The sequence below is a fragment of the Ammodytes marinus genome (genome assembly GCF_949987685.1).
Source record: "Ammodytes marinus genome assembly, chromosome: 16".
Classification (NCBI taxonomy): domain Eukaryota; kingdom Metazoa; phylum Chordata; class Actinopteri; order Uranoscopiformes; family Ammodytidae; genus Ammodytes; species Ammodytes marinus.
In genome coordinates this window covers 5,673,525-5,699,912 of record NC_137220.1, presented here as the reverse complement: position 1 = coordinate 5,699,912, position 26,388 = coordinate 5,673,525, and the positions used below count along the sequence as shown (strand labels likewise).

At 38.9% G+C, this 26,388-nt stretch overlaps 1 protein-coding gene across 1 annotated transcript; it reads right to left on the bottom strand.

Moving 5' to 3' along the window:
* Nucleotides 1–710: 710 nt before the first annotated feature.
* On the bottom strand, nt 711–26,017 carry LOC307262823 (uncharacterized protein). Its single transcript, XM_080043817.1, has 25 exons — nt 25,841–26,017; nt 23,369–23,446; nt 23,210–23,275; nt 21,824–21,975; nt 21,106–21,190; nt 20,556–20,703; nt 18,780–18,969; nt 16,878–16,962; nt 10,658–10,756; nt 9,901–9,957; nt 9,727–9,795; nt 9,446–9,535; nt 9,247–9,356; nt 8,208–8,772; nt 7,771–7,863; nt 7,086–7,538; nt 6,477–6,815; nt 4,631–6,058; nt 4,190–4,342; nt 3,591–3,738; nt 2,777–2,882; nt 2,465–2,624; nt 2,069–2,170; nt 1,780–1,866; nt 711–1,408 (listed from the first exon to the last, which is right to left on the bottom strand). Exons 1-25 carry the CDS (start codon nt 25,964–25,966, stop codon nt 1,268–1,270), a joined length of 5,130 nt encoding a protein of 1,709 aa, XP_079899943.1. The 5' UTR covers nt 25,967–26,017; the 3' UTR covers nt 711–1,267.
* Nucleotides 26,018–26,388: the final 371 nt, after the last annotated feature.

Here is a 26,388-nt window from a genome sequence, read left to right as displayed (position 1 = left end):
TCAAAGTAAAAGCTCAAAGAAGCAACATGGACTTTTTTTCTTTGATCTTTTTTAACAAATATATTTGTTGTTACAAGCCTAGCTTGCCTAGCCTGAGAAAGAAAATAGCTTTAAAATTAATAGCGGAAGACTGCAGTGACCAAAGGGTTAAAAACTTCATTATAATAACAAATTAATACTATATTATTTATATATGTTGCTTTGCCACATTCCCCCATTAATGATGGCACCTGACTTAAATGATTAGGCCTATGATCTATTAACAAAATAAGTTAAAATTCAAAAGTTGAATAGGATTATACAGTACATTAAGGTAGCCAACTTTAGCCCTTTGCTCTATGCCTTATCTTTATTTCGTATTATTTAAAGTTATTTAAATAATAACTGCTAAACCAATCACTATTTCAACATGCAAAAGTGAAAAAAAACGAGAGCTATTATTATGAAATACTCACTCGGAATCTGACTTCTAGTTTCCTGAAAACTTGACCAAACCTTCTGCTGAACAATGTCAAAATAACCTCAACATTTCTTTGATGCATTTTATCGACGTTTCAAAACAACATGACTGCAAGAGAGATTTTATCAGATTTTTCTTTCATTGGTGTTCTTACTTACCAAATTCCAAACTGGCAACCCGAAATAACAACACCACCAAATATAGCCAGAGATATTAAAGGTTTAATCTGACAACTTGATTTCATAAAAAAAAAAAAAAACATAGGCTATATGAATAATACTGCAGTTTACAAATATAAAATACAGTGTTGGTATGACAAGAAGTTGCCTCAAAGAAAGTTAGTTACATTTTTGTTAAATTCACACTCACACAAATAACATATATCTGATTAAAACATGTAATTCTACAAGTCAAATTAATGTATTACTACAACAAAATGGCTGTACAGACAAAAGAAAATGTATAAGCCTATAATACACAAAATGAAACACTTTTTTAATGATATTTTTGAATAATAAATATTTTTAAAAGAAAACTTGTTATAAATGTATGAATGAGTGTCAATAACACAGTCAGGTCAAACAGTTAAATAATAATTGGTTGAGAAAAACATAGAAAGTGCACAGACAATATAAACAACTTTATATTTTTTAAAACATTGAGAATAAAAAGGAATGTGAAGGGAAAGTGTTTTTATAAAAGATTGATTTATTAAATACAATGAGATTTGAAATGTTGTTGAAGGATTTTTTTGCATTGTTTTAAATACATTTCTTGAGGGTTAAACAGGAAAAAAACTGACACATTTCATAGTGAAGTTTGGTCCAGAGCGCGATGAACCAGCCTTAGGTTTTCTCTCAGTTCGTCCACCTCTTGCTCTGATTTTGCCCTGGTGATGCTCAGCTCCGTGTAAACATCTTTGTACTTCTTTGTCGCGTTTCTCTTGTCCTGTAACGTCAAATATGGAGGGATAATCATTAAGCGATATAAGCAATTTCACAAATTGAACTTGCTAAATCTAACTTGAAAATCGTGCACTAAAAGACAGAGAAATGTACAGTTTAGGTGGACTGTCCCTTACCAAGAAATTTTGCTTTTATTCTTTGAAAGGGAAGTCTTTATTTTTGGTGCAATTTTTGAACTTTTGTATTTTAAAAAACCAAAACATTATTTCCTTATTGGATAGGAGAGAGCCCTCTGCTAGTCACTCTGTGCATGTGCATGGAGTCAGCGATATAAAAGAGAGAAGAGGAATCATCACATTGTGGTTTTTCCACAGCGTCACACCATTCCCATTTATCATGTATCATGACTCTCACCTTTTGTGCCGACTGCAGTTCGTCCTTCAGAGACGTGATCTCCTGCTTCAGACACTGAACCTCGGACTCCTTCACTCGCAGTGTGATCTGAAACACAGACAACCAACAATCAGCATGTGTTTGGAGGAAGATGGAATAAAAAAATCTAACTAATTTCTTTACACATTTCTAATGGGTTGATAGAAGAGAGAGTCCCACAGCCCATTCAGATAGGGATGTATGTTTATGTTTTGTATCAGTTTCTTCAGTCTGCCCCTGCACACAGGAGCGAATGAAGAGAAAGCTTTACCTCCATTTCATACACATCCATCCCCTGGCTGAGTGGCAGAGCATCCTGCTTCGCTAGTGAGAACAGTCTGGTGATTTCTGCTGCTAGGTGACCGCTCAGCTCCTGGACCAGACAAAAAACAACAGTAAGAAGCCATGTTTATGTATAATGCTACCCACTGACTACCAGTATTTGAGCTAAGCTAATTAGCATTGAAAGCCCATTTCTTCTTCAAAAATGCACGCACAGTGTTGCCTTGTCATGAACCCGAGAGTGAGGTAACAAGCTAAAAATAAAAGATGTTAAGGTTTTCTCAGAAGACACGGAGTAGTTTTTGTACCGTGGATCTTTGTGGGTATTACATGTGTCGAAGAATAAGTAAATGATGTATTTAAAATGGTGTATTGTTGCTCTGACCTGGTTCCTGGTCCTGAGGTCTTGGTTCTCCTGTTGGCACTGACACAGGGCCTTCCTCTCAGCCTCCACGGCCTGGACCAGGTGACTGTTCTCCAGACACTTCAGAGAGAACTGCTGGGACAAAGCCTGGAGCTCCCGCTGGAAGGAGGCCAGCTCCTCACTACACACACACACGCACGCACGCACACACACACACACACACACACACACACACACACACACACACACACACACACACATATTTATATAAATATAAAAAAGCCAATATGTATGCAATGGACAGTGGCTCAGTCAACAGCTTAGTGACTGTACCTGTGTTGTCTGTAAACGTCGTCCAGGTGTGTGTTTCCTGTGCTGTGTCTCCTCTCCACCTCCCTCTCCAGCTCCAGCTGGTGAGCGTTCTTTATGGCTTGAATTGCTGAAAGAAGAGGAAGAAGGATTATAGGAGCAGTTGTTTTTTAAATTCATAATTAATACATTCAGTAAAGACTGAATTGTCTTTTAATGCTTTACAAACGTTCTCAGCATTTGAACAAAAGGCTTAAGAGGAAGGGGAAAAGGCTGTTGGAGTAGTCAAGGCATGAATGTTAAACAGTTTCTGCATCTCTGAAATTTAAAATAGATCTTATCTTAGTGAAATTTCTGAGATGATAAAAACAAGATCTAACATTGTATAGGTGTGGGATTTGCATTCCTTTTCAAAGTCATGTTTCATGTTGAATGTTACGTTCAGTATGTTTTTCTGAGCTGTTTAATTAAGAGACTCAACAGCTAATGCTTCACGAAACTCAAAGTGTTCCTGTAGAAAGATTTTCAACACAAAAAAAGATTGCGTGATAGTGAATATTCCCTATTATTTAGTATGCCAGAAAAAGATTTAGGATGTCCCAATACATGCACGTCAATTGTAGTCTGCTGAAAATACATAAATGCCCCACTAACTCCAATAGCATTTTGGAGTATTCCTCTTTATTCTTGACATTTCTCAACATAATGAAAAAAAAATCTTCCTTATCTGTTTTTTATTTCTCTCCTGTGGCCCTAAAACTGTTCTGTACTTTAGTATGTAGCGTATAGTAAAAAGAAAGAGTATGTGATTTGGAACGCAGGGATTGTCTTTCTTTACCGGTGGCAGTAGCAGCGCTCTCCTCCTCCAGCAGTGTGTCTCTGTCCATCAGGAGGCGCTGTATGTCCTGGGTGTGTCGACGCTGAAGCTCCTCAACCACCTTCACATGAGACTCTTCCATTAAGGCCAGGCCGCGCTCACAGGTTACCTGGGGGAATGAGAGACGATATCAAGGGTCACAGGCTTATAATGTAACATATAACTACTGCTCTGTCACCTCTCTTTATCATCTAAAGGTGGAGTCAGCAATTTTTGGAGAATGATTATTGTCAAAATCCCCTTTTTGAAATCCCAAGAATTGCTGACTCCACCTTTAAGAGCTATTTGGTGGCGGTTATCACATGATCCTTTTTACCAATTTATGTGCAAATCAGATGAGATCGAACGTACACACTTTATGTAGATATTTGTTTGAATTCAATGGTATTTTACTGTTTCAATCATTCCATATTACTTCATTTGCATAACAACGGAAACATACCAACTGTAATTACTGAGTTAAGCATGAACAAATATACATTTACTGTCAAAATCATACATTTCTATGCGCCTATTTGAATAATAATAACTGACTATGGAACCCGCCAGTTACTACCTACCTTCACTTTTTCCATATCTTTCTCATGTTGCATCTGAACAGAACTCATTTTCCCATCATGCTCTTCTTTCATCACAATCAGCTGCTCCTGCATTTCCGCCAAGATCTTCAGATGAGCCTCTTCCATTAAGGCCAAGCCGTGTGCACATGATAACTGGAGGAAAAGGAAAAGACGTTTCTCAATTTATTTATCGTCAAATGGTATTATATTTTATGGAGAAAAAATGTAATTCTTTGAGAAATTGCCAATTTATCTTCTTCATAACAGCTCCAGCTAGACCCTTAAAAGCCTGTATAAACCTTTTTCTAGTCAGTGTAAAATTGTTGGAGTTCCCCTTTAAATTATGAATGTTGTCTATCATAAAGATGCCTTTAATATTTTTTTTAACTATGAGGATACTGTATTTAGAAAACTAATAATCGAAATCGGCCGGCTACTCACCTGCAGCTTTTCAATCTCCTCCTCATGTTGTGTCTGAACCGAACTCATTCTCCCATCATGCTCTTCTTCCATCTCCGTCATCATGACGATCAGTTGGTCCTCCAGCTCCGTCACTCTTCTTCTAAGCACTAAAACTTGCACCGTCTCCGAGTTCGGAACAGTTTTTTCCTCTACTACTTCCTGGTTACCTAACTGACTTTCGACTTCCACTTTACAGTCAAACTCAATGGACTCAACCATCTCTTCTGCAGTTTCAAATGCCTGTTGAGCATTTTCTAACACAATTTCACCGGCAATACTTTCATATTCTCCCTGTAACTCAGTATCTGTGTCCTGTGTGTCCGATTCTTCCGTCTGACAACACACGTTAATTTTTTCTATCAATAGCAATGACTGTAATTCTTCTAGTTTTGACAGTTTTTCTCTTAGCTCCCTGTTTTCTTCCATCAAGTTGACACAGTTGCTGCAAATGAGAGTTGAATTGAGAAGTGTCTGTTTGGTTGATTCAAGTTCCTTTTCATATTTTGACCTCAGCCGGCTTATGTGGACGCAGTATAACGCCTCAGTAGCCGCGGACTGAATGTAACCAGAATTGGGATGCTCCGAAAAGTTGAAATTCGAGATCTTGTCTGAAATCAGCTGGAGTTTGTCATGTGCAGATGTGCTGACGGACGAGGCTAGGAGATTTAGCAGAGATATTTTCGTCTCTGTGATGGCTCTAAAGTGTTTTAGCTCACAAGGTTGGTCATTAAAATCAAATACGGTGCTTTCGTCCATATCTATCATTTTGATTTCTGTGTCACACTTCCCAATATTCCAAATAATATCCAGATCTTCCAAACCGTCCCCCACTTCGTCCGTGGACGTATCAGTGTCGGGAAGTAGACCGCAGCCTACAAGCAGCATTTGTTTCTCCACTATCATACGTTCTGTCACCTCAGTCAGAAGCCCTCCTATTGCTTTTTCTTCGTCAAACTCTAAAGTATTGGACTCCAGTTTGTCAAGCAGGCATTTCCAAAACTCTTGCTCCCATTTGAACTGACTTGGCATTGTCAGCCATTTTTCTTCGCTTTCTTCTTCTTTCCTCAAACCAATATCGAATTTGTCAATGACTTCCAATAACTTCCCCAACGCCCTGAACCTCATTCCCATCCCTTTAATCACTTCCTGGATCTTTTCTTCACTTCCGTTGCTCTCTCCATCTTGCAACATGTCCTTCTCTAACTCTTGATTTAGCCTCATAATGTTAGTGTCCGCATCAGCAGCTGTTTGAAGGTGAAGTGTGTCAGTTTCAGTCAGTTCGGGGCTCTGTGATTGGATCTCCCCATTGCAGGTCTGTTCTGATTGGTCGATCGTCAGCTTTGTCTCTGCAGCCTCCAAACACTGAAGCAGATATCCTTCCTCTTGCTCAGCAACCTCGTTTTTCTCCTGTCAAATCAAAATCAAATTAAAATGTGTTCATGTAACACTTTTCATAAATAGAAAATGCAGCACAAAGGGCTTTACATAATAAAATAATAGACATTTCCTGTAAACGGCAAACTAAGCAAGGATGTTAAGAAAATGCTTATTACAAGCAAAACACACCATAGCCAAATCCTGGCGCGTTGTAACTAAATAAGGTTTACAAAAGTGCAGAGCCGGTGGGATGTAGACTGGTCGGATCATTCTGCACATGCGTTAATTGCGTTAAAAAAATGAATGCATTAATTCCAGAAATTAATCACGCTGCGCTAACGTATTAATTTTGACAGCGCGAAGCAATTCATGAGAAAAAATCATAAACCGATAGATAAAAGTATAAAGATAAGTATTGAAAAGTTTAGTTTAATAAATGCCCCATTACCTGTGTGTCTGTCTGTACGTTGAGCAGCAGCAGAGCCTCTGTCTCCCTCAGATTCTCCTCCAATGATGTGATCAAACCCCGGGCCTCCAGGAGACGCTCGTTGCTCAAACTCAGCTCTCTCTCCACATCATCCACTCTGGTTTGTTCCATCTGCTCCACTTCAGGGAGGTGACAGGGCTCAGAGTACCTGCTGCTGAGCTCCGATTTCAGCCTCTCGATCTCACGGTCGGCCTCCGTTAGCTGGTTCAGCATCTCCTGGTTGCGTTGGTTGAGAGCTTCGTTCTGATTGGATAAGAGCTCCACCTCTTGGGAAAGCCTCCTCACCACTGTCTGGTAGGCCTGATAGAGAATGGTGAAAAAACAAATATGATAGTGATTATTTTGATTGATAATGAGATTATTGTACATTTAGTAACTTTTCTTGGAATGTATTGGAAAAGTTGTTTATTTAACAGTGGATCATGCGCAACTGGACCCACTCACTTCTGGTTGGTGAAAAAAACATTATCATGTAAATTATCATGTAAAAGTCCATTGTCTTCTTTTCATAATTGTAAGAAGTCAAAACTGTATTTGCGATTTAAATTAAATGAATTGCACAGCCCTTACCGCCTGGTCCAGTGTATGGTTCTCTTCACAGCAGCTCAGTGTGATGTCATCTCCGTTTGCGGGCTTCTCCAAAATCAATGGAGTGTATTCACAGTTATTTATCAGTGTTTCTGAGCTGGGAACATGTTGATTCTGGTGATTTGTTGTTGCAACGTCCAATGGCAGTTCTACATTTTGTCCCTCGGCTTGAGAAAATAAGTTCTGTATGTCCAATGCAGGTGACGATAAAGGTGTGGTGACTGTCTCCCCCAGTTCTTTGAAATTGCCTTCTGTATCATGTAGCCAGATTGTGGGAGTTGTTAACGAAGGCGTTTCAGAGCCGATACTGTTCTGCTGTTGTAAGAGTTCTCTGGTGTCTTTGTCTGTCAGTGTCTGTGTGTGGCCGTTTGATAATGGTTTTCCATTTGTGTACAAAGGGCAAAAATCTGCTTCAGAACTTAGTGGAGGGTCCAGCTTTAGGGAAGAGAGAGGAACAGAGAGAAAAAAAGGAAAAATAAGGATTAGTTACCATATGTTAAAGCACACAGACTGACTGAAATAATTACAATGCATCACAGCATGATTGTGACATAAGAAGAAATCAAAACCAGATAAAAAGCAAGTAGCGAAAGACTTCAATGTGTATTTTATATGTCTGAAATAACTGTATTCAATTCAATTCAATTCAATTCAATTCAATTCAGACCTGTTGTTGATAGTATCCTGCTGTACTGAGCTGAGCCTCCAGTGCCAGCCTGCGGAGCTCGGACTCTGCCAGCTCTGCCTTCAGATCCTCCACCTTCAACAGAAAGAAACAGTTCATACAGGAACTAAGCTTGTAGCTCAAAAATATCTTGCATCTCTCAGAAACAACCACAACATGTATACTGTATTTAGAAAGGTCCAGTCTGCAGTCTCTGATTGGATAACATTTTTGCCACGTCGCTATATGTCACACCACAAACAAACAATAGCTGCCCAGAATTCTATGATTTTTTTACAGCGTATTTAATGTCAAAGTGCAATTTTATTTATTAAGTGTATACCTTCAAAAAAAACTTGAAAAATGCCAGAAAAAATAAAAATGATTAATAATAGAATGGAAATAAAGTTGACATTTACATGTATGAGTTGAGCGCTCACCCTGTTCCTGTAGTTAACCAGCTCTGTCTCTGTCTCCTCCGTCTCCTTTTCCTCAGTGAACATCGGTGGGACGTTTGTCTCCAGTCTGAAGACCGTCTTCTCCACCAGCTTCCAGCATTCTTCTATCTCCTCCTCCACTCTCTGCTGTGACTTTGGACTCAGTGCTCTGATGCTGCCGATTTCACTTTTATCTGTGACCGCGTCCCAACCCAGAGAGAAGCCTAGCATCCCCTCATACCTCTTCCTTCTCTCCTCCCTCCTCTGTCTCCTCTCAACATCTCCAAGCTCCAGTGTACACAGGCTTTTATTTTGTAGTTCCGCCGAAGAGGACAGACTTTTATTTTGAAGTTCTGAGTCAATGGTTGTCGTTTTCTTCTTCTGTGGTCTAAATTCGGTCCAGTCGAAGGTCTTGTAGCGCCCCTCCCTCCGTCTCTCCATCACACTCCTGTGTTTGGGGTGAGGGTCTGTCGCTATGGAGACGTCAGCGGAAGGAGAGTCCCGAGTCACGTCCGGTTTGGGGAGAGATTCAGGTGGGCTGATGCAGGGGACGAGGTGCCCAGGTAAACTGTTTATAAGAGAGGGGGAAATATCACAAGGAAGAGGAGGGATGAAACAATGAGTGGATTATTTGATAGGAAAATAATCGTTAACAATTCTAATGACCAATTGACTGTTAAAGGCAATTCTTTTAAAGTAGAAAACTATTCATTTCACCTGGAAAAAGTTTTAGTTACAAAAAAGATTTGTGTTTTAGAACTTTCTTCTAATGTATAACGTTTAGTTTTGATTTATTTTGATGCTGACAATACTGCTGTACTGTTTCTGAATGCAAGACTTACGTATTTTTACATTGTTGTAAAGGTACTATCATTTGATGTCATTAAAATGTGAATATTTGTGTTGTTCGTCTCCTTTTACGATGAAAACAATGTTAAATGTCGGCTCACTACACTGGATATCGGTTTAAAGAATACATTTTCACATTATAACTGGTTCAAGATTTCACACTACTAACAGGTGTGTTTTAGTTTGACTTTACCTGGCGACATCAGGTGCGTTAGCTGGATGCACGTTCTTCATCAGAGCCTGGATCCAATTCCTGCGTATCCCTGCCGTCATGGCCGACAGAGTGTAGACAGCCTTTGGGGTCTACGACATGAAACAACATTAAACTTAACTTCTTGTAAATGCAGAAAATGCAGGTTTTGCTTGTTTAGTGTAGAATCGTTTTATCTTACATGGATTTGAAAGCCATAGTTCCTCTGGACCTGGAACTCTGACACATTATAACACTTTGTGAGGTCTATTTCTCCTTCAAGATCAGAAGCCTGAGGGGAGAAAGAAAAATATATTTATACATTTATTTATTTCGTCTTAAAGGAAGCACTTTTATTTGTATTTAAACACGCACGCACGCACGCACGCACGCACGCACGCACGCACGCACGCACGCACGCACGCACACGCACACACACACACACACACACACACACACACACACACACTAATATCTCAATACCTCCTCAGCTATCGAGTCCTTGTAGTATCTCAGACTGTCAGTCGACAGCACAAACCAAAATTTCTTCCACTGGAGGGAAAAAGAAGACGAAGAAAATTTAAAACAGGCAAACTCTAATATGGAGAAATAAATTAAATCGAGAATATTTTACTTAAATATGTGAAAAGGGCTTACCTGCTCGTTTTCATTCAATTTGACCATCCAGCCCTTTTTGAAGTTTAATAAATCTGGCTGTAAGGAAAACACAAAGTGAGTTATGTGATTGTGTTGATGTGTGTTGGTTTGTAAGTGATTCATGTTGCCTGGGATGACCGACATGGTTTAAATAACCGAATAATATATTACTATCAGATTAGAATCAGAAGATGAATGCAAAATAAGAAGACATTAGTTGCAGTCCGATACTGAATTGTTCTAAATAAGCTCCACCTACACCAATTCCAAAAGTAAAATCCTGCTGTTACTTTAATAGGAGGCAGGATGATCTATTTACAGAATATCTTTATTTGTTTTACTTACTGCACAACTAATTGCCCTACAGAGACATAAGTAAAGTTGACGTAGGAAGGTTCTGCAAATATGCCCATCTTGTTCTGCATGGACCCTCAGGTTCGTACCTTATGCCTTTATGTATTTTGCAAATGTCAAGTGTTTTGCAAAATAAAGCTAGACAATAAAGCCTTCTTGAGTCCTTTTACTGTGCAATATTAGTAATTTTACTTAGGTAAAGGATATGAATACTTCCTCCATTAATGATATTTATTGGGCAGGTCATTACTGTGAACTATTGTCTGATTATGTGGAGTGTAAGGAGCTCTGTGGCCTCTAGGGAGCAGTATTGAGGCTTCTATACATCTGTAGCAGAAGTCTGTGATGTTGCCTGATGCAGATGTTCATTTACAGACACAAATCATTACTGTCATAGCCTCACCGTCATGACAGTGTCGGACGTCCTGCGGTCCAGAGACTTGGCTCTTCTCTGGGGAGCGGGGGCAGTGAGCGTAGCTATGTCTCCACACGACTGCAGTTTCTGTAAAAAAAATATGTATGATAAAAATACTGAAATCACAACAAACTCCTTTTTTTAAAGTTAAAAGTGGATTCAGCGATTCTGGTGTGTTGGTGAGTGTTTGTTGTCAAATAACTTTTCACTAAAATCAGTGAACACCTCCTTACGATCCGCTACCTGTACGTGTGTGCACTGTAAAAAACTACACAGCCTAGGCTCTGTAAATGGGAACGTTGCTAGCTACATGTATTAACCCTGTTTTTTTTCCAGCGGGCATTCAAGTAGCGAATCGTGAGGAGGAATTCACTGATTTTCACAAAAATTGATTTTGTTAACAAGCGTTCTCCAAAATCGCTGACTGCACCTTTAACACTGATGTGAATGCATGACGTGTTTTCTCAATCAGGTTCAGCGGCAGTTTGCATTGCATTCCTTCAACCAGAGTAACCGATAGTCTGGGTCCCTGGCAGAGAGAGTCAGCTGTATAAGGATTAGGCCTGTAGCGCACTGCGGGGAGCCTGACAGTCTTTCTCTACTCCGCCTTTTACACTCTAACTCACATCCACGAATGAACTGAACTGCACAAGGATGACTGCATTTGGCCATGGAATGCATGAAAAGGTTTTTTTAAGTACTCATTCTCTGTGTCTTTTTGTCTTACGTTCCAAAAATAAAAAAGAAGTGAGTGAGTGAGACTACAGCGCACTTCTACTGATCCAGTTTCATGCTGGCTAATATACCAGCACTTATAAGAGGCTCTTTGAGGTCTGGATTACGCAGAATTAAATGAAACAAGGCTAAGGTTTTTTTTTTTGTTTACTTGAGCCTTCGCTATTCAAAAGATTCATTCTTCCCTTCTTATATAACCACTTGAACAGGGGGAAAATGAGCACTTTAATCGCTACAGAACATTCTTTGTGTATTTTTTTCTTCTTCATTGAAATCTATCCAAGGACACAACACATGGAGGAACACAGCGATCTGGCTTCAGAGTGAACCGAAACTTTTTCAAACAATCGCTGACCGCTGCAGACAGAGACTGTCCTCTGTTTTGATGAAGAATCTTCTCAGAGCTGTGTGTGTGTGTGTGTGTGTGTGTGTGTGTGTGTGTGTCTGAGAGGGTTCATACAGCTTTTTGAGGGTGAAATGCGATGATTTTCCAGCACTTTCCAAGTAAAAAATTACTTTTTCAAGGATCCCAAGGCTTTAAATATAATGTATTTCTACAATCATCTAATATAACTATTGAATAAAAACTAATGGATTTTCCATACAAATAGGGGAGAACGGGGTAATTTGTCACATGGGTTGGATGTCACATTCGTTATATCTCGCCACCAGAGCGCGCTAGCTCTGAAAAGTTGATATAAAAAAGGTCCAGAATTGGGATCAGAGGTCACATACATAGACTTCCTTGGAGGAAGACAGCTGCATTTCAGGTGAGAGGATGTTTTGTGTTTTTCATGTCAAATTCAAAATATTTTGCTTCTCAGTATTTTTCTTCTAGGCTTTTACACAATGGGTTTATAACAAAACACTTGTTACCCTCAGAAAGTGTGAAGGGTAAACTATAGTTTAGATTGTGGTTAGCAAGCTAATTAGTTGTCAGATGGTTGTTGGCCTTGATGCTAGCAAGAAATTCAAGTTGGGGTTGGTCGTCAAATTTTTTGGGGGGTTGGTTGTCACATGTTATCTCAAGGCTGCAGCCAGAAAGAAAGAATAGAGCAGGAAAAGGCAGCTAGCAAGCAAAAGAAAAAAGGGCAACAAAATCAAAACAACCCAGTGCATCCCAAACTAGACCAGCTGCCAAGGCTACAGAACGTTATGTAGGCCTATTTGTGAACTTGACAATGCAATTAAACATTCAAATTTGGTTCTGCCTCCTTGCCTTCTTTTTAAGATTTTTCCCATTAAGATAACATTGTGACAAACAACCCCATAGTGTGTGACAACCGACCCCTTGATGGGGTTGGTTGTCACAATGTGTCAGAGTGTCTTTGATGGTAAATTACTTCTTCATTACAATAAGTTGGAAAAAAAGAGAGACACATTTCTAGCCAACACCTTAAGCTTCAATTTAATGTAGGAATGGCTATTGACAGATGTTTTGGTGATGAGCACTAGAGTAAAAAGTGTGCCTACTTACCCCGTTCTCCCCTATACGCCTAAATTTTTTTGAATATCCACTTAATCCGATATAAAAAAGTGTGTCCTGTGTATTTCTGTGGCTGAGTTTGAGTCACTCGGTCACATTGTAGATTTTTTTTTTATTAAAATATGTGTTGAAAATAAATAATTCAAAATGATAATTAAATTGATCATACTTTTCAATACTATGACCAAGTCGGCATGAATGCATTGAAAATAAAATTGGTTTTGTGTAAACTAGGAAGTATTTTATAGACAGTCCCTAAGTCAGTCTGGTCATTATGGAGAAAATCCTGCATTTTCCACTTATGTGTTCAGATTTCAAACCTTGAAAACACAAGATTTCACATTAAGCCTTTACCAAACTTTCCAGACTCTGAACGAACCCTAGAAGGAACTTCGGAGAATCTCAGTTTGTTGACCTTCTCTTGGCTACCACAACATACCCACCCAAAGACACATAAATCGTCCCATGGGATAAAATGTGCTGCTGGTGTATTTAAAAGACAAATCCTCTGGAATGAGCATGTCGGTTTAATCAAAGATTAACAGCTGCCACAGTGAGGACCATCTGTGTCAAAAACAAATGTACTTTAGTCACACTTTTACATCATCTTTGGGCACTGAGGGGTATTTCAATAATACAAAAGCTGTGTCTTATTGTGAAACTGAATTTACCAAAAATATTCTATTCAAACCTATACCTATAAATAGTTAAATGAGAGACAATGATCATTTGGAGTTGTCTCTTAAATTGTTCTATAGCTCTAAATGACCTTTTTTGATATGTTAAATTGTTGTTTACACATCTACATCTTAAATTATATGAAGATAGAAGAGGATTCGAATGACAATGTCTTGATAACAAGGCAAGGCAGTTTTATTTTATGAGCATATTTCATGAACAAGGCAGACTCAAATTGCTTAACACAGAAGCGCCAATCAAATTTTACAGCAAGTTTAATATCAGTGTTTGGTCCTGACATGCCCCATTTGTTCTCTATTTGATTAGAACATTGCTCAATGTGTCACGTGGTTTAACAGGTAATCTTTTTTTATGTAACACCCCTGTGGACTTTTTAATGCTTCGTCTTTGACACTAGTTACTCATGTCCTTAATCACTGGAGTCTAGCCTCTTTTACAGATGTGCACTCGAAAAGGAAAATGGGCAGCATATTCTGGTCAGGCAGTCTTAGTCCTAAAGTAAAATAAACTGGTAAAAATCTCAAAGGTAAGTTTATGGTTTTGGACCCTAAACATCCTTTACATACTAAGTTTTAGTTGCTTCCATCAAGGCGGAGGTTAAGTTAAGTTAAATTAAGTTAAGTATATTTTATTCCCTGGGCTATTTGCTTATTAAACTAACTTTAATTACTATGATTGATGGTGAGAGTATGTAAAATCGATATTGTGCATGTTGCATTGTACTGTATTGTTTTTGTGTTGAGTTCTGTCTGCAAAACAAATTGCCCCACTGACATTATTAAAAGTTTAACTCTAATCTACTCTGCTCCACTCTACTTTCTGAGCCTCTATAAAGGTTATCAAGTTCATTACATGCGGGCCTTCACATGATTATTGAGATTGTGGTAAAGCGTCCTTGAGCGCGATACACTGTATCACCTTGCAGCGCTGAGGAATCCCTGGAAAAAAGTCTGTAAGAGGAATGTCATCTCAGAGATTACAACACACAACAGAACGCGAACGCCTTCAGGGCATCGAAACCAGTTTTGTTCGCAAACAAAATGCAGCTATGAATGTCCCACCTGCTGACACATGCATCCACTCTAACACGCACGAATGCATGCACACACACACACACACACACACACACACACACACACACACACACACACAAAAAAAAACATTTGTATTTTTTAAGTGACGTTTTTCTCTGCATAACACCTGGTTGTGTGTGTGTGAGTCATGTTGAAACCAGCCCAGGCTAAATACAGCTGGATACAGTGACTGCTCCGAATCATAGCGAACACACGTTGAGATGAAATAGCATTACCTATTTGTGGTTTATAACTGTCATATGCTAGGAAAAGACCACCGTCAGGATATGGGTTTTTTAATTGTCTCATGTTCAGGTTTAGACTCTTACAACTTATTCTGTGATTCATGGTATGACCAGGTTTCAAAATAAAATGTCCAAGTTACAAGAATAATAGTTATCTCAACTAGGATATTTATGATTTTACATGTTTATTCTGGGCTTTTCTCAACCGTTAAGATTTATTTTTAAATAAAGTGACGTCAGGTGTTTTTAGATACAACGATATGACGTTAAGTACACGTTCCTCTGAGGCCCACAAATATCCAAACAAACTATTTTATCCACACTTACTCTGACTCTTTTACCAAATGATGAAATACATTGTTGAAAACATTACTAAAGGCCAGAGCTAAACTCCCCCTGAAAGCGATGGAGATTAAAGGATTAAGGTTGCTTGTAGCTGATACGAAACATCTTTAAATCTCGTTTTTTTATAACAGAAATACAGGAACAATTAAGTTTGAAGGTTCACTCTTGACTTTGGAAAAACAGAATATTCGTAGCTTTTTCTGAAGAACTCAGTCGAATGAGGAATGCCACAGAAAAGAGATGGAGAATGAGATGTGATGGGAATTTTCTTGTGAAACTGTCAACAAAAAAAAATGTTTCCCAAGAATGAGACCAAAGTTCGAGATGGAAAAGCTATGGAAAGACTGTTTGAATCATGATTACCAAACAGCTTTTAGATAAAAATTTAACTAAACTAGTACATGTTCACATTGTGCAACAAGGAAACAACTGAGTCACATCTCCTACTGTATATCAGATGATACTGACATACAATCAGACCTATTCAAGGGAATGTCAATATCGGTATCCCATTTCATCATAAAGGGTAGCAGATCGAAATGGAACTTGCAGAAACTTGCAGAAATACTAAACGTGTTGCTTTGGTTATTTGAAAGTATTACTGTATATAAAACACACCTTCTGGATGATTAATTTGGAGGCATTTTTGGGCAAGTCAAACAGGGAGGAGACCCCACTGAGGGATTATATATGATTACACTCCAATGATAAAACATGCAAGACCATGCTTGAACATTCTGACATTTCCCAGTAAAAAGAGAAGCAGAAGAAGGAGTTCTAATACTTTTTAGCCCCTTAACAATTCAGGTATCCATGCAGTGACTCTCTTAAAGGGCAATAAAGGTCCTTTGAGTGACTGTCAAAAAGCTTCACCAGTAGCTGACAGAAGCGTCTCATGGCTGTTAGTCACTCTCCATGCTTCACAGAACAACTGAGCCATTTTGGTGAATTACTTTGGAAAAGGAGCAACTCAGAATTGGTGAATACATTTTTTAGACGTCAACAACTTCCCCCAGGAAATGAATATTTGAATAATCAGAATATATTCAGTTCCATTATGTTTGTAAAGTCTAGAAGATTTATTTATATATTTCTTAAATCTTGGAAGCGTAAGGAAGCCAGCGGTTCCTTTTACCGTTTGCACACAGTGAGCAACTTTAAACGCGGTGTCAAGTTCTCCTTAATACATGCATGAACGGAACTATGGTCCTCCTTGTCCACCTGACCTGGTTCTAGCAGAATTAGAGGGTGTAGTAACTCTTTTAGCTTAAGCACACCATTCAAAATGACATGAAAATATAAATCTCTCCACCCAAGTGGTCAAGGCAAGGCTGCCCACCTAGAGTCAGGTTCTGTCTAAGGTTTATTCCCTTTTAAGAGTTTTTTTTTCTTGCCATTTACGGGGATATGTTTTGTTTCTGTAAATGAATGAGCATGGTCTAAACCTTCTCTATGAAAAGTGTCATGAGATAACCTATGATGAATTAAACACATGAAAAAGACATTATCCTACTGAACATGGACTGGGAATAACTCAGGATCGTCCAGTAAAAACGTAGTATGGCATTCAATACGAGGGATGGATCATTTGAGTGTAGCATCAGATGTGTACTTGGTGCGTTTACCTCATGCTTGCTGGTGCGAGCTTCACTTCTGCCCTTCCTGGAAACAGCTGTCTGCTCTTCCTCAGTGGCCTCCAATCCCAACAGGCTGGACAAGAAAACATGAACGGATAATTAGTTAAAACACACACACACACACACACACACACACACACACACACACACACACACACACACAAAGGTGTAATTTCCGGCAACATAACACTGATGGTGACAGCTTGATAATAGACTCCACACAGCACCTGTCTGACATCCGGCCCACTAGTGTTTAGTGTTGAGGCCGAGCACGAGACACACAGAACAAAGTCACCTGATATAATGTGTAAACAACTGTCAGATGAGGAAAAGCAGTGGTGTCTGTTAAAGGTGGAGTGAGTGATTCTGGAGAATGCTTGCTGTCATTATCACTTTTTGTCAAAATCAGCGAATGATCCATTACCTGTCGATAATGTGTGTGCGCTGAAAAAGAAATCTGGAGTTAATACACAGCCTAGGCTCTGTAAACGGGCATGTATTCAAAGGGGGCCCACCCAAGCTATAGCAACATGTTTACAGAGCCTAGGCTGTGTATTAACACCATATTTCTTTTGTTCATCCCACACACAGACAGATGGTGGATCCTGAGGAGATGTTCACTGATTTTGACAAAAAAAAGTGATTTTGACAGCAAGCGTTCTCCAGAATCACTGACTCATTTATTAAAAGTTAAGGATCAGTCAATAATTGTTGGGTTTGCAGAGGAAGTTGACACCAGGGGAGACAATAACAACATGCATTTACACTATGCTGATTTAGAAGTTAGATAAAAATACATCATAAAGACAGACCATTTAAAATGCTATTTTCAGACTATTAACAATGTCTATAGAAACAGGATCTCTGTCATCTATGTTGAACTCTTAGACTTTGTGACTTAGCCAAAACCGTTACAGTTTGACTAAGTTGCTGTATAACTTTCAGCACGTTATAAATAACTTCCATGGTGACGTTTCCGTGCCCTTTCTGCCCTGAAACTGAGCTCTACCTCCCCTGACATGCCGTCCGACCGTCAGCCTTAGGAAGGTCCTGAGAAACAATGCAGCAGATCTCTAATTACACCAGCGTTTGGGAATTTCTGGCCTTATTTGGGAAGGAGGGGGCATTTCAAAGTATTTGGTATTTTTCGTTTCCAGAAAAGGCAATGAATGAGTGAAGACAGGAGATGTATTCTTGCTCACGTGACCAGTTAACGTGCTGCTAGTAGGGGCACACACTGGGAGGGTTTTTACTTTAAGCTAAATTTAAGATCGCTTGAGTCTGATGTCTAATGGAGGGGTAGAGAGGGTGAGCCCTTTGATCTGGTGTTTAGCGGTGTGTGATGGCTGTTGGGCTGTAAGCACAGAGGCATTGCATGTCCCCTTTTGTGCTAATTGCTTGCACATTTTACCCCCTTTTTTCCTCTGCCAAGGCATTATGAATGGCTGTTACCCACTGAAAACATGCAAAGTCATGAAAATAAACACCAAACTGATGCCAAACAAAATGTATGGAAGGGTTATCTAGTTTTCCATAATAATTTTGGCACTATTCTGAAGGTTATTACAGAAGGATTTGTTCATGTGTCTTATTTATGATGCATTTTGTTCTTATACACATGCCGAAAATGCCTTTTTAAGACCCGTACATAGTATTTTTGGATTTATAAATGAAAAAAGGCTGTATCCAAATACTGTTCTGTAACTGAAACTGAAAGTAATATTTTGTAATAAGGAAATAAAGGTTTTAACTCTGCTAATGCACTTTGAATGGCTATGTTACCAACAGAATACATTCAAACTCATGAAAATAAACACAGTGTCAATGTATAGAAGAGTTATTTACACAGATTGTCGTCAAAATTGCTATAAATTCATTTTCATTTCTAACCTTTCCTTGCGGGTCTGGTTCTTGTTTTTTGCTGCTGTTTGTGTGTTGTCTGACTGAGCCAGCCGGTTGTTAGTGATGGGGTCACTGTTTCCATTGGCAACCAAGTCCAAGCTTTCTACTGGGGAAAGGAAACTGTCCGATGCCAGAGAGTCACAACTGGAGACTGGGCTCAGGTAGGGAGATGTGTTGCCTGGAAAAAACACAGAAGGGTTTTAATATGAACCAAAAATCTAAATTTCTAAAGCATCTACATGAACTAAAACTTTCCATGATCATTCTAAGCACTATTCTGAAGGTTATTACAGAAGGATTGGTTCATATGTTGTTAAGTTGTCTGATTTATGATAGATTTTGTTCAAAAGAAATGTGACTAAAATTCATTTTGAAGACCTGTACGTAGGATTTTTTTGATCAATAGAATGAAAAAAGACTGTATCCACTATCCAAAATCTGTTCTGTAAACACTTTGGAAAATGATGTGTTGCAAAAAGGAAATAAAGATTTATAACTGTGTTCAACATTTAGATTTTTGAACATTTCTGAAAAAAATCATAATGCAAAAACAAAAAATTAGGATATCTATCAGTTAAAAAATGAACACTATTCACCTGCAGTGTCTGCCCAATAGTCTCTGTTGTGTATAACCTGCATCACTCTAATAAAGCAGCCTCTAGGTACAGTCAGCAGGCTTTTATTACTGGACCTTCCCAGACCCTGCTTTCAGTCTGACGCCGGCTGGGTGCTGCTGTCCACTCTGTCATAGCTACAAAGTCCCAGTGAGGAGGAGAGCCTGCTCTGTGCTCACCATCCGGCCCATTAGGACTTGTTTAAGAGGCTTTTTATGGATCATGTTTGGCTTTTATGATGCCTGAAGGTTAGAGACACAAGTCTACTACAGTTTCCTGCAGTGTGTCTCTGTGTGTCAGTGTGTGTTTACAGCTGGGTTTATAGCCCAGTTTTTATGCACATTTTGAAGGATTGCATCCGAAAAGGGGGATGGGAACAGCAACAAAAAAAAATCACTTTTTGTCAAAATCCTCACAATCGGCAACCTGTGTCCATACTGTGTGCACTGAAAAGAAATCCAGTGTTTACACACAACCTAGGCTCCGTAAACTGGTATGTAAACAAAGGGGGCCCATAGTGGTTAGCAATATTCCCGTTTACGTATCGTAGACTGTGTATTAACACACATGGTTTTTTATTTTCTTGTTTGTAACATCTACTTATTCTACTTTTTATTTCTGCCACGTTACGGTACATTCATACAAATTTCTTCAGATCAAACTAGTGTAGTGTATCCACTTGACGAAACGCACCAAATTTGCATTTTCTTTTAAACTAGCAAAAGTTCCGATTCACATTTAGATGGAAACCTGGCCTATATAACTTTGCTTCCTGCTCCAACTCCTCCAGCTCTGTGCCCACGATCACAAATAAACATGTCTGGCCAAACAACAAGGGTTAAATGACATGTCAAAATATAACATGTCTGGCCAAACAACAAGGGTTAAATGACATGTAAAAGTCTGGCCAAACAACAAGGGTTAAATGACATGTCAAAATATAAGTAGCTGTAAGCGTGTGAACATCTGCAGGACGTTAGGACAGCGCAAGAGGACAGGAAGTGGCTATGATTGGCTGACGGACATGAAAGCCTCTGTTTGTGTGTGTGTGTGTTTGTATGAATGTATGTGTGTGTGTATGTATGTGTATGTGTGTCTGTCTGTGTGTGTGTGTGTGTGTGTGTGTGTATATGTTTTGCCTATGCTGCACCTGTGGGGGTCTGCTGGGAGCCCGGGGGCCACATGGGGGTTACAGCCGGTCCCCTGCCCCGCTGCTCTTCCTGCCACCGGCCGCAGATGTCCACTGCAACGCTCGGGAAACACGGATCAGTTGCAGCCATCTTTGCTGGACAGGGCTCCTAATGTTTAGTAGGAAAACAAAAAGATAATTAGTTTTTAATGATGTGCTATTATTATTTATTTTCTTTATTTATTCAACCCAATATCTATACATTGAAAGTCATGGTAATGACCGGTAGTGGAGTAATAAAGTGTTCTAGAATATTTTGTGCCGGCAGCTCAGCAGGAAAAAACACAACGTGGGATTTACTGTAATCTGAAAAATCTGATTTCTTTACTTATAAAATATTTTTGGGGACATTGTTTGCATATAATGGACAGGACATGTGGAGAAAGAGAGGGGTTAATGACCTGCAACAACGGTCGCTGGCTGGAATCGAACTGGCTACATTGCGAATATGTGGCATGCGTAGTGACAAATCGGCTGAAAAATATGACTTAATGGACATTTGCGTTGCTACCTGTGTGGCGAAAGGTTCCACTTTGCGTTTCTTCTTCTGGTTCTGCTTGTTCGTCCGTGGGTAAACGACGAGCTGTTCGCTCCATCTGGGAAACAAGAAGAGCAACAACAGAGACATAAGGCCACATACCATGTCGACACTTTTTTTTTCCTGTTTCGTTTTCAAGAATATTCCTGTCCCCACAATCACGAAAAAGATTTGGAAAAAGAGGACAGCAGGGGTTATATGTATTGACTGACAATGAAGTTGAGCTGTATAAAGTTAGCAAAATTCAGGAAAACATTGTCAGTCCAAATGTGCCGCATTTCTAGCTATTTTTCAAGAGCAGTAGGGCCGACCTTGTTAAGACAACGTTGGACTTTCTCCATTGGAAAGAGGGCGATTGCTGTAGCTCAATGTAATCACAGTAACATGCAAACACGGAGCATATCTAATGTTGCAAGACAAAATATCTGTGCATACAGTTATGTCACATGCGAAACATGGTTTTGCTGTTCTTACAACTACAGAAGTTTTCCAAAATCTCCACTTTGGGTGAAGGTTTAAAAAGCTCTGGTTCTACAACTGTCCGGTTACAATGTTTGTATGTGGACCAAAGACCGAATCACACAGAAAAAGCTACGGTTACGAAAATATCAATGTGCATGTTGACATGGCCTTAATTAGTAGGGGTTACTTAGTTGCTAATTGTGCATTTACTCAACAGCTTGATACTGACCCGTTAATGATCTCCTTATTGTCTCCTCTGATGAATATTTCCTGCTCCGTTGTGGCGATGCACAGAGCGTTCCTCTGGCCGGTCCGGGGCTCGGCATCACTGATCTCTGAACACTGATTCAGGTTCACTGTTCCCTGGGGCAGAGTGCTCCGCTAGAGGAGAAACACAGCATTTCAAAAAGGGCTTCAATCCACAATATAGAGAAGAATTATCCTTATTGCAATATCAACATTAGGCGGCAGTGGCGAAGTGTGTAGGGCGGTTATCCAATGGATTGCAGGGTCGGAGCTCGGAGGTTCGATCCCCCGTCTACCAGCCACATATCGGTCTGTCCCTGGGCAAGACACTGAACCCTGCTTTCGCGCTCTGCATGTCAATGTATTTGGCCAATCAGATGGTGCCTACCAGAACATTTTGTAAAACGGGGCATGTACATATTTTGCCTAAGTGTTAAATAAATAATTAACAATAAAACCATATTGTTGGAATAGAAATAATGCATTTAATGTTTTCTTCCAGTGTCTATGTTGGCAGAGAACTCAAATCAAAAGGACATTATAACTTAAATATCTGTTAATTTTATCGCAAGTGATCGCGATAGTCAACAATGTAACTGCATGGTCTTGTGCAACCCTATTCTGAATCATTTTGGAGAACTGCATAAGAATTTGAACTCAGTAAAATTGTGTTTCTTGGTTGTACTGATGAGTAAAACGCGACCAAAATGACAGTTAAAGAGAGAGTAGTTTGTGGTGTTGAGAGTGGAGAGAGAGAGAGAGAGAGAGAGAGAGTGGAGAGAGAGAGAGAGAGATGAGGGAATGGGATTTGAGGGGATCACAGAGAGAGAGGGGGATGTGTGCATTAGAGGACAGGCTAAGCCCAAATCATCTGCTGTGGTTCGGCACAAGACATCTGGCCTAAAGATGGCTGATCCCAACATACTGTACATGCAGATGCAAATACACAGCAGGATTTACTGTACACTGCTAGTAGGGCAGCTCCAATATGGCAAACGAACATGATTATTTTGATTTGAAATAGAGATCGCAATTATTTAACACTATTATTACATTAACTTTGGATACATCAGGAATTCAGTATCTGATTTTGAAATTTATTGGAAAAGCTGAATTTTTTAACAGTGGATTTCTTTGAATTTGAATATAGTCCAACTTCAAAATAAGCAAAACCAGGCTCAAAGGCTTGACCTGAATTAAAAAAAAAAAATCTTGTAAAAGTCAATTCTCTTATTTTCATAGACCTATTTGTTGGAAGTTGTCGAAATTGTAATTGCGATTAAAATTCAATTAATTGCACAGCCCTAAGTGCTATCTACTGTGTATTTTTATTGATGAAATTAAATTTTTTATCTGAACAGCCTCTTACCAGTTCATCCAAGGCAAAAGTCAGGCTCCCGTGTTCATACAGGATGAAAAATCTCCGCTGCCATTTCTGAAAATGTGACACGACAAGCAAATAAAAATCACTAAAACAGCATTTTAAACTGTAAAATGTTTATTTCAGCTGATTTTCACCGTGTCCTACCCGCGACCTCTGCATGGGGTTGTCAAAATCCGTCCCCTCTGGAGCCAAACACAGCCAGCCTGCATAGATGGGTTTTGCCTGTAATCCAGGAGGGGAAAGTTAAGCAACATTCTTATAGTATTACAGTTGTTTATACGCAGCCTAATGTACTGTATAAAGCTGGAACAAATAGATGGTTTGTCAACTATATAATCAAATACTAATTTATTGTTTTTCTTGCTAAAAAAATCCTTGTTTCTGCTTCTCAAAAGGAAGAATTTGATGATTTTGTATGTCGTATGTGTAAGTAAAATCAAATATGGTTGGGTTTAAGATATTTAGAACATAGTGATCATTTATTGCAAATATATTGGTATTCATAGCACTGACTTTTTGACTGTACTTTTTGACTAGCATTAAACTAAGTCACGATCCCCCCCCCCCCCCCCCGCACAGCCTCAAAAACTAACAGTACATTACAAGACGTCACCTTTGGCTTGATGAAACTGCTTGAGGCATTTTCTGAAATGTACATAGACCCTTAGATTAATTAATAAATAAAAATAACCTTTAATTGCTGCCCCACTAACGTACTGCATCCTCTCTGATATAAATCGTAACACACCGTACACTACTAAGTGGATTATGCTATTTAGACTCTGGTAAACCTTTCAATAAATCCAGCACTGAAACTCTAGACCCTTAAATCTGAGAGGAACATGAAAACAATATTACTGAACATTTATTTTCAACTAGTGGGCAGATCTCTTTGGGTTTGTTAAATGTAAAAATAAATGTAATATTTTCTCGCTCGGCTATTTGGGTTCTGATAATGCATTCAATGATACATCGATGGGTCAACTCATCTTTTCATCTCTATAAAATATTTTTATCTTGTATTAATCTATGCTTTTGGTGGACATACAACTGTTTTTACTGGGTCAAATAAAGAAAATAAGTGTGGATATGGCTGCCAAATGTCCCCAAATAGAGCAAGATGTGATTGACACTAAATAAAAAATTGTTGATAAATTCTTGCTGTATGGTTTGACATTACAATAGCTAAGCAACTGCACCAACAAGACTAATACTATAACTCAGAATGCTTTTCTATAACATTAATATCAAAACAGTACATAGTATTTTACAACATAAAAAACAGTTTTTCCCTGTGAGCACAGCTGACTAGTGTTGGGAGAGAAATACCATGTGTAGTGTGAGTGTCTGTCTGTATGTTGAGCAACAGTGCTGAAATTACAGGGCACTTTGAAAGCAGGCCGGACACACACAGTAATAACATATCTTAACAATGTGAGGTATGTAGGCAGCCGTCATCATGGGCTCTTTACATCACCTTCACATGACAGACAATGTTTTCAGAGGCACTGAGGGCACGAAATAACTAAATACCTCTAACCGTCTATTCTCCTGGATTCAGAGATAACAATCCACTGTTTCAAATACTCGCAGAATTCATCCGTTACTTCAGAAATATTTCAATTTTTATGGTACTTTGCATTTATCTTTCTTTCGCTACATTTCAGAAGGGAAATACTTCAGATTTTTCTACACTAGAAAGCAGCTGTAATTACTTTTCACAGTTTGAATAGTTTACAGTAGCTAGGGGCTATCAGTTTTTGTTGATTGGACAAAAGCGGTAGTGTTTTTACAGAATGCATGCCGATGAGGTAATGTATTTCTATGTGACTATGTCAGATTAATAATTGTAATATGACCAAGATGAATCAAATGAAACTTTGATTTAGTACCGCTCATAAACACAGGGTTTTCCGGTAACATTACTAATCTGTCATAGTCACATAAATACATTACCTCATCATGATGCATCATGCAGTCTCACTTTTAATAGCTTCCTAAACAAATGCACCAGCACGAGCTAGCAAAGATCTTTAGGACAGCAGGCAATGGTGTTGTAAAAACACTATAGCTTTTGTCCAAAGGGGGCGCTAGAATAAACATAAACTGAAAGTTCCTTGTAGCTACTTAAATGTAACAAAAGCAGCATACAATATTATTAGTAGCCTACATTTTTGTAAAGGAAATTAAAAAATCGCATTGTGGTGTTAATGGTTATACCTAACATCCCACCCCCCCCCCCCCCCCCCCCACACACACACACTATGAATTTTGTACAGTCCCTAACGTCATCAAAATCGGTCAAAGATTAGGGAAAGATACAGTAGCAATAGCTTAAATCAAACACTAAAACTCAAGCTGAAGTCGTAAATAACATTAAAATGTAAATACTTAAAATAACTGAAAAAAAATCAAATAGGCTAGTTTACGGTTGGCAGTTTAAAGTGACAATAACTAGGCCAATAGGATTAAAAAAATAAACTTACAAAAATGTGTTTTTAAGATGTCATGACTTTATTTTTCAAAACATTGCTAACGGTAACATTAACGTAAAAAAACTACTCAAATAAATTGACATTTTAACTGAATACAACGGTAGCCTATTTTTAACGTTACCTGCTCTAGGTCGTGGTCGTTCAACAGATGCAGCTCGCGGGACTTGAAGCAGTTTTGACATTTACTTTTATTGAAAATATTCGCTTGAAATTTGTTACACGGACTGGTCGCCTTCTCCCCCGACATGATTCAGCCGACTTTGCGCTCCTGTTTCCCGGGTAAGAGTCCGAACACACACCGCTGTCCTGCTCCGGAGCTCGGCTTTGAATGAAGCAACAACATCTGTCAAACACAAGCTCGAGCTCCGTCTGTTGACTGCTGTCGTCATGGACATGTCGACTGAAGTGACAACATCCGGTCACAACCTACAAAAATAAAATCTGAAATGACAACTAGTATCAATGAAATTTCTTCTTTTTTGTAAAAATAAATAAAACAATGTTTCTGTTTGACAGCTAACGGACATGGATTCGTTTGTTTTCACAATATATTTTGAAAGGAAAATATATTTTTGATGCTCAGCTTGATCATACCAAAACATTGCTTTTTACTGTTAATTGTCAATGTTTAATACCAATGTTGATATTACTGTTCTCATTTGTCCTATC

What these genes read in the sequence shown, in the direction of transcription:
- LOC307262823 (XM_080043817.1), bottom strand. Translation starts at nt 25,966, where the DNA reads ATGTCGGGGGAGAAGGCGACCAGTCCGTGTAACAAATTTCAAGCGAAT. An exon ending in ACTATGGCTTTCAAATCCAT is followed by an intron (nt 9,357 to 9,445) that starts GTAAGATAAAAC and finishes TTCATGTCGTAG; the next exon opens with ACCCCAAAGGCTGTCTACAC. An exon ending in ACCTCAGGACCAGGAACCAG is followed by an intron (nt 2,171 to 2,464) that starts GTCAGAGCAACA and finishes TGTCTGGTCCAG; the next exon opens with GAGCTGAGCGGTCACCTAGC.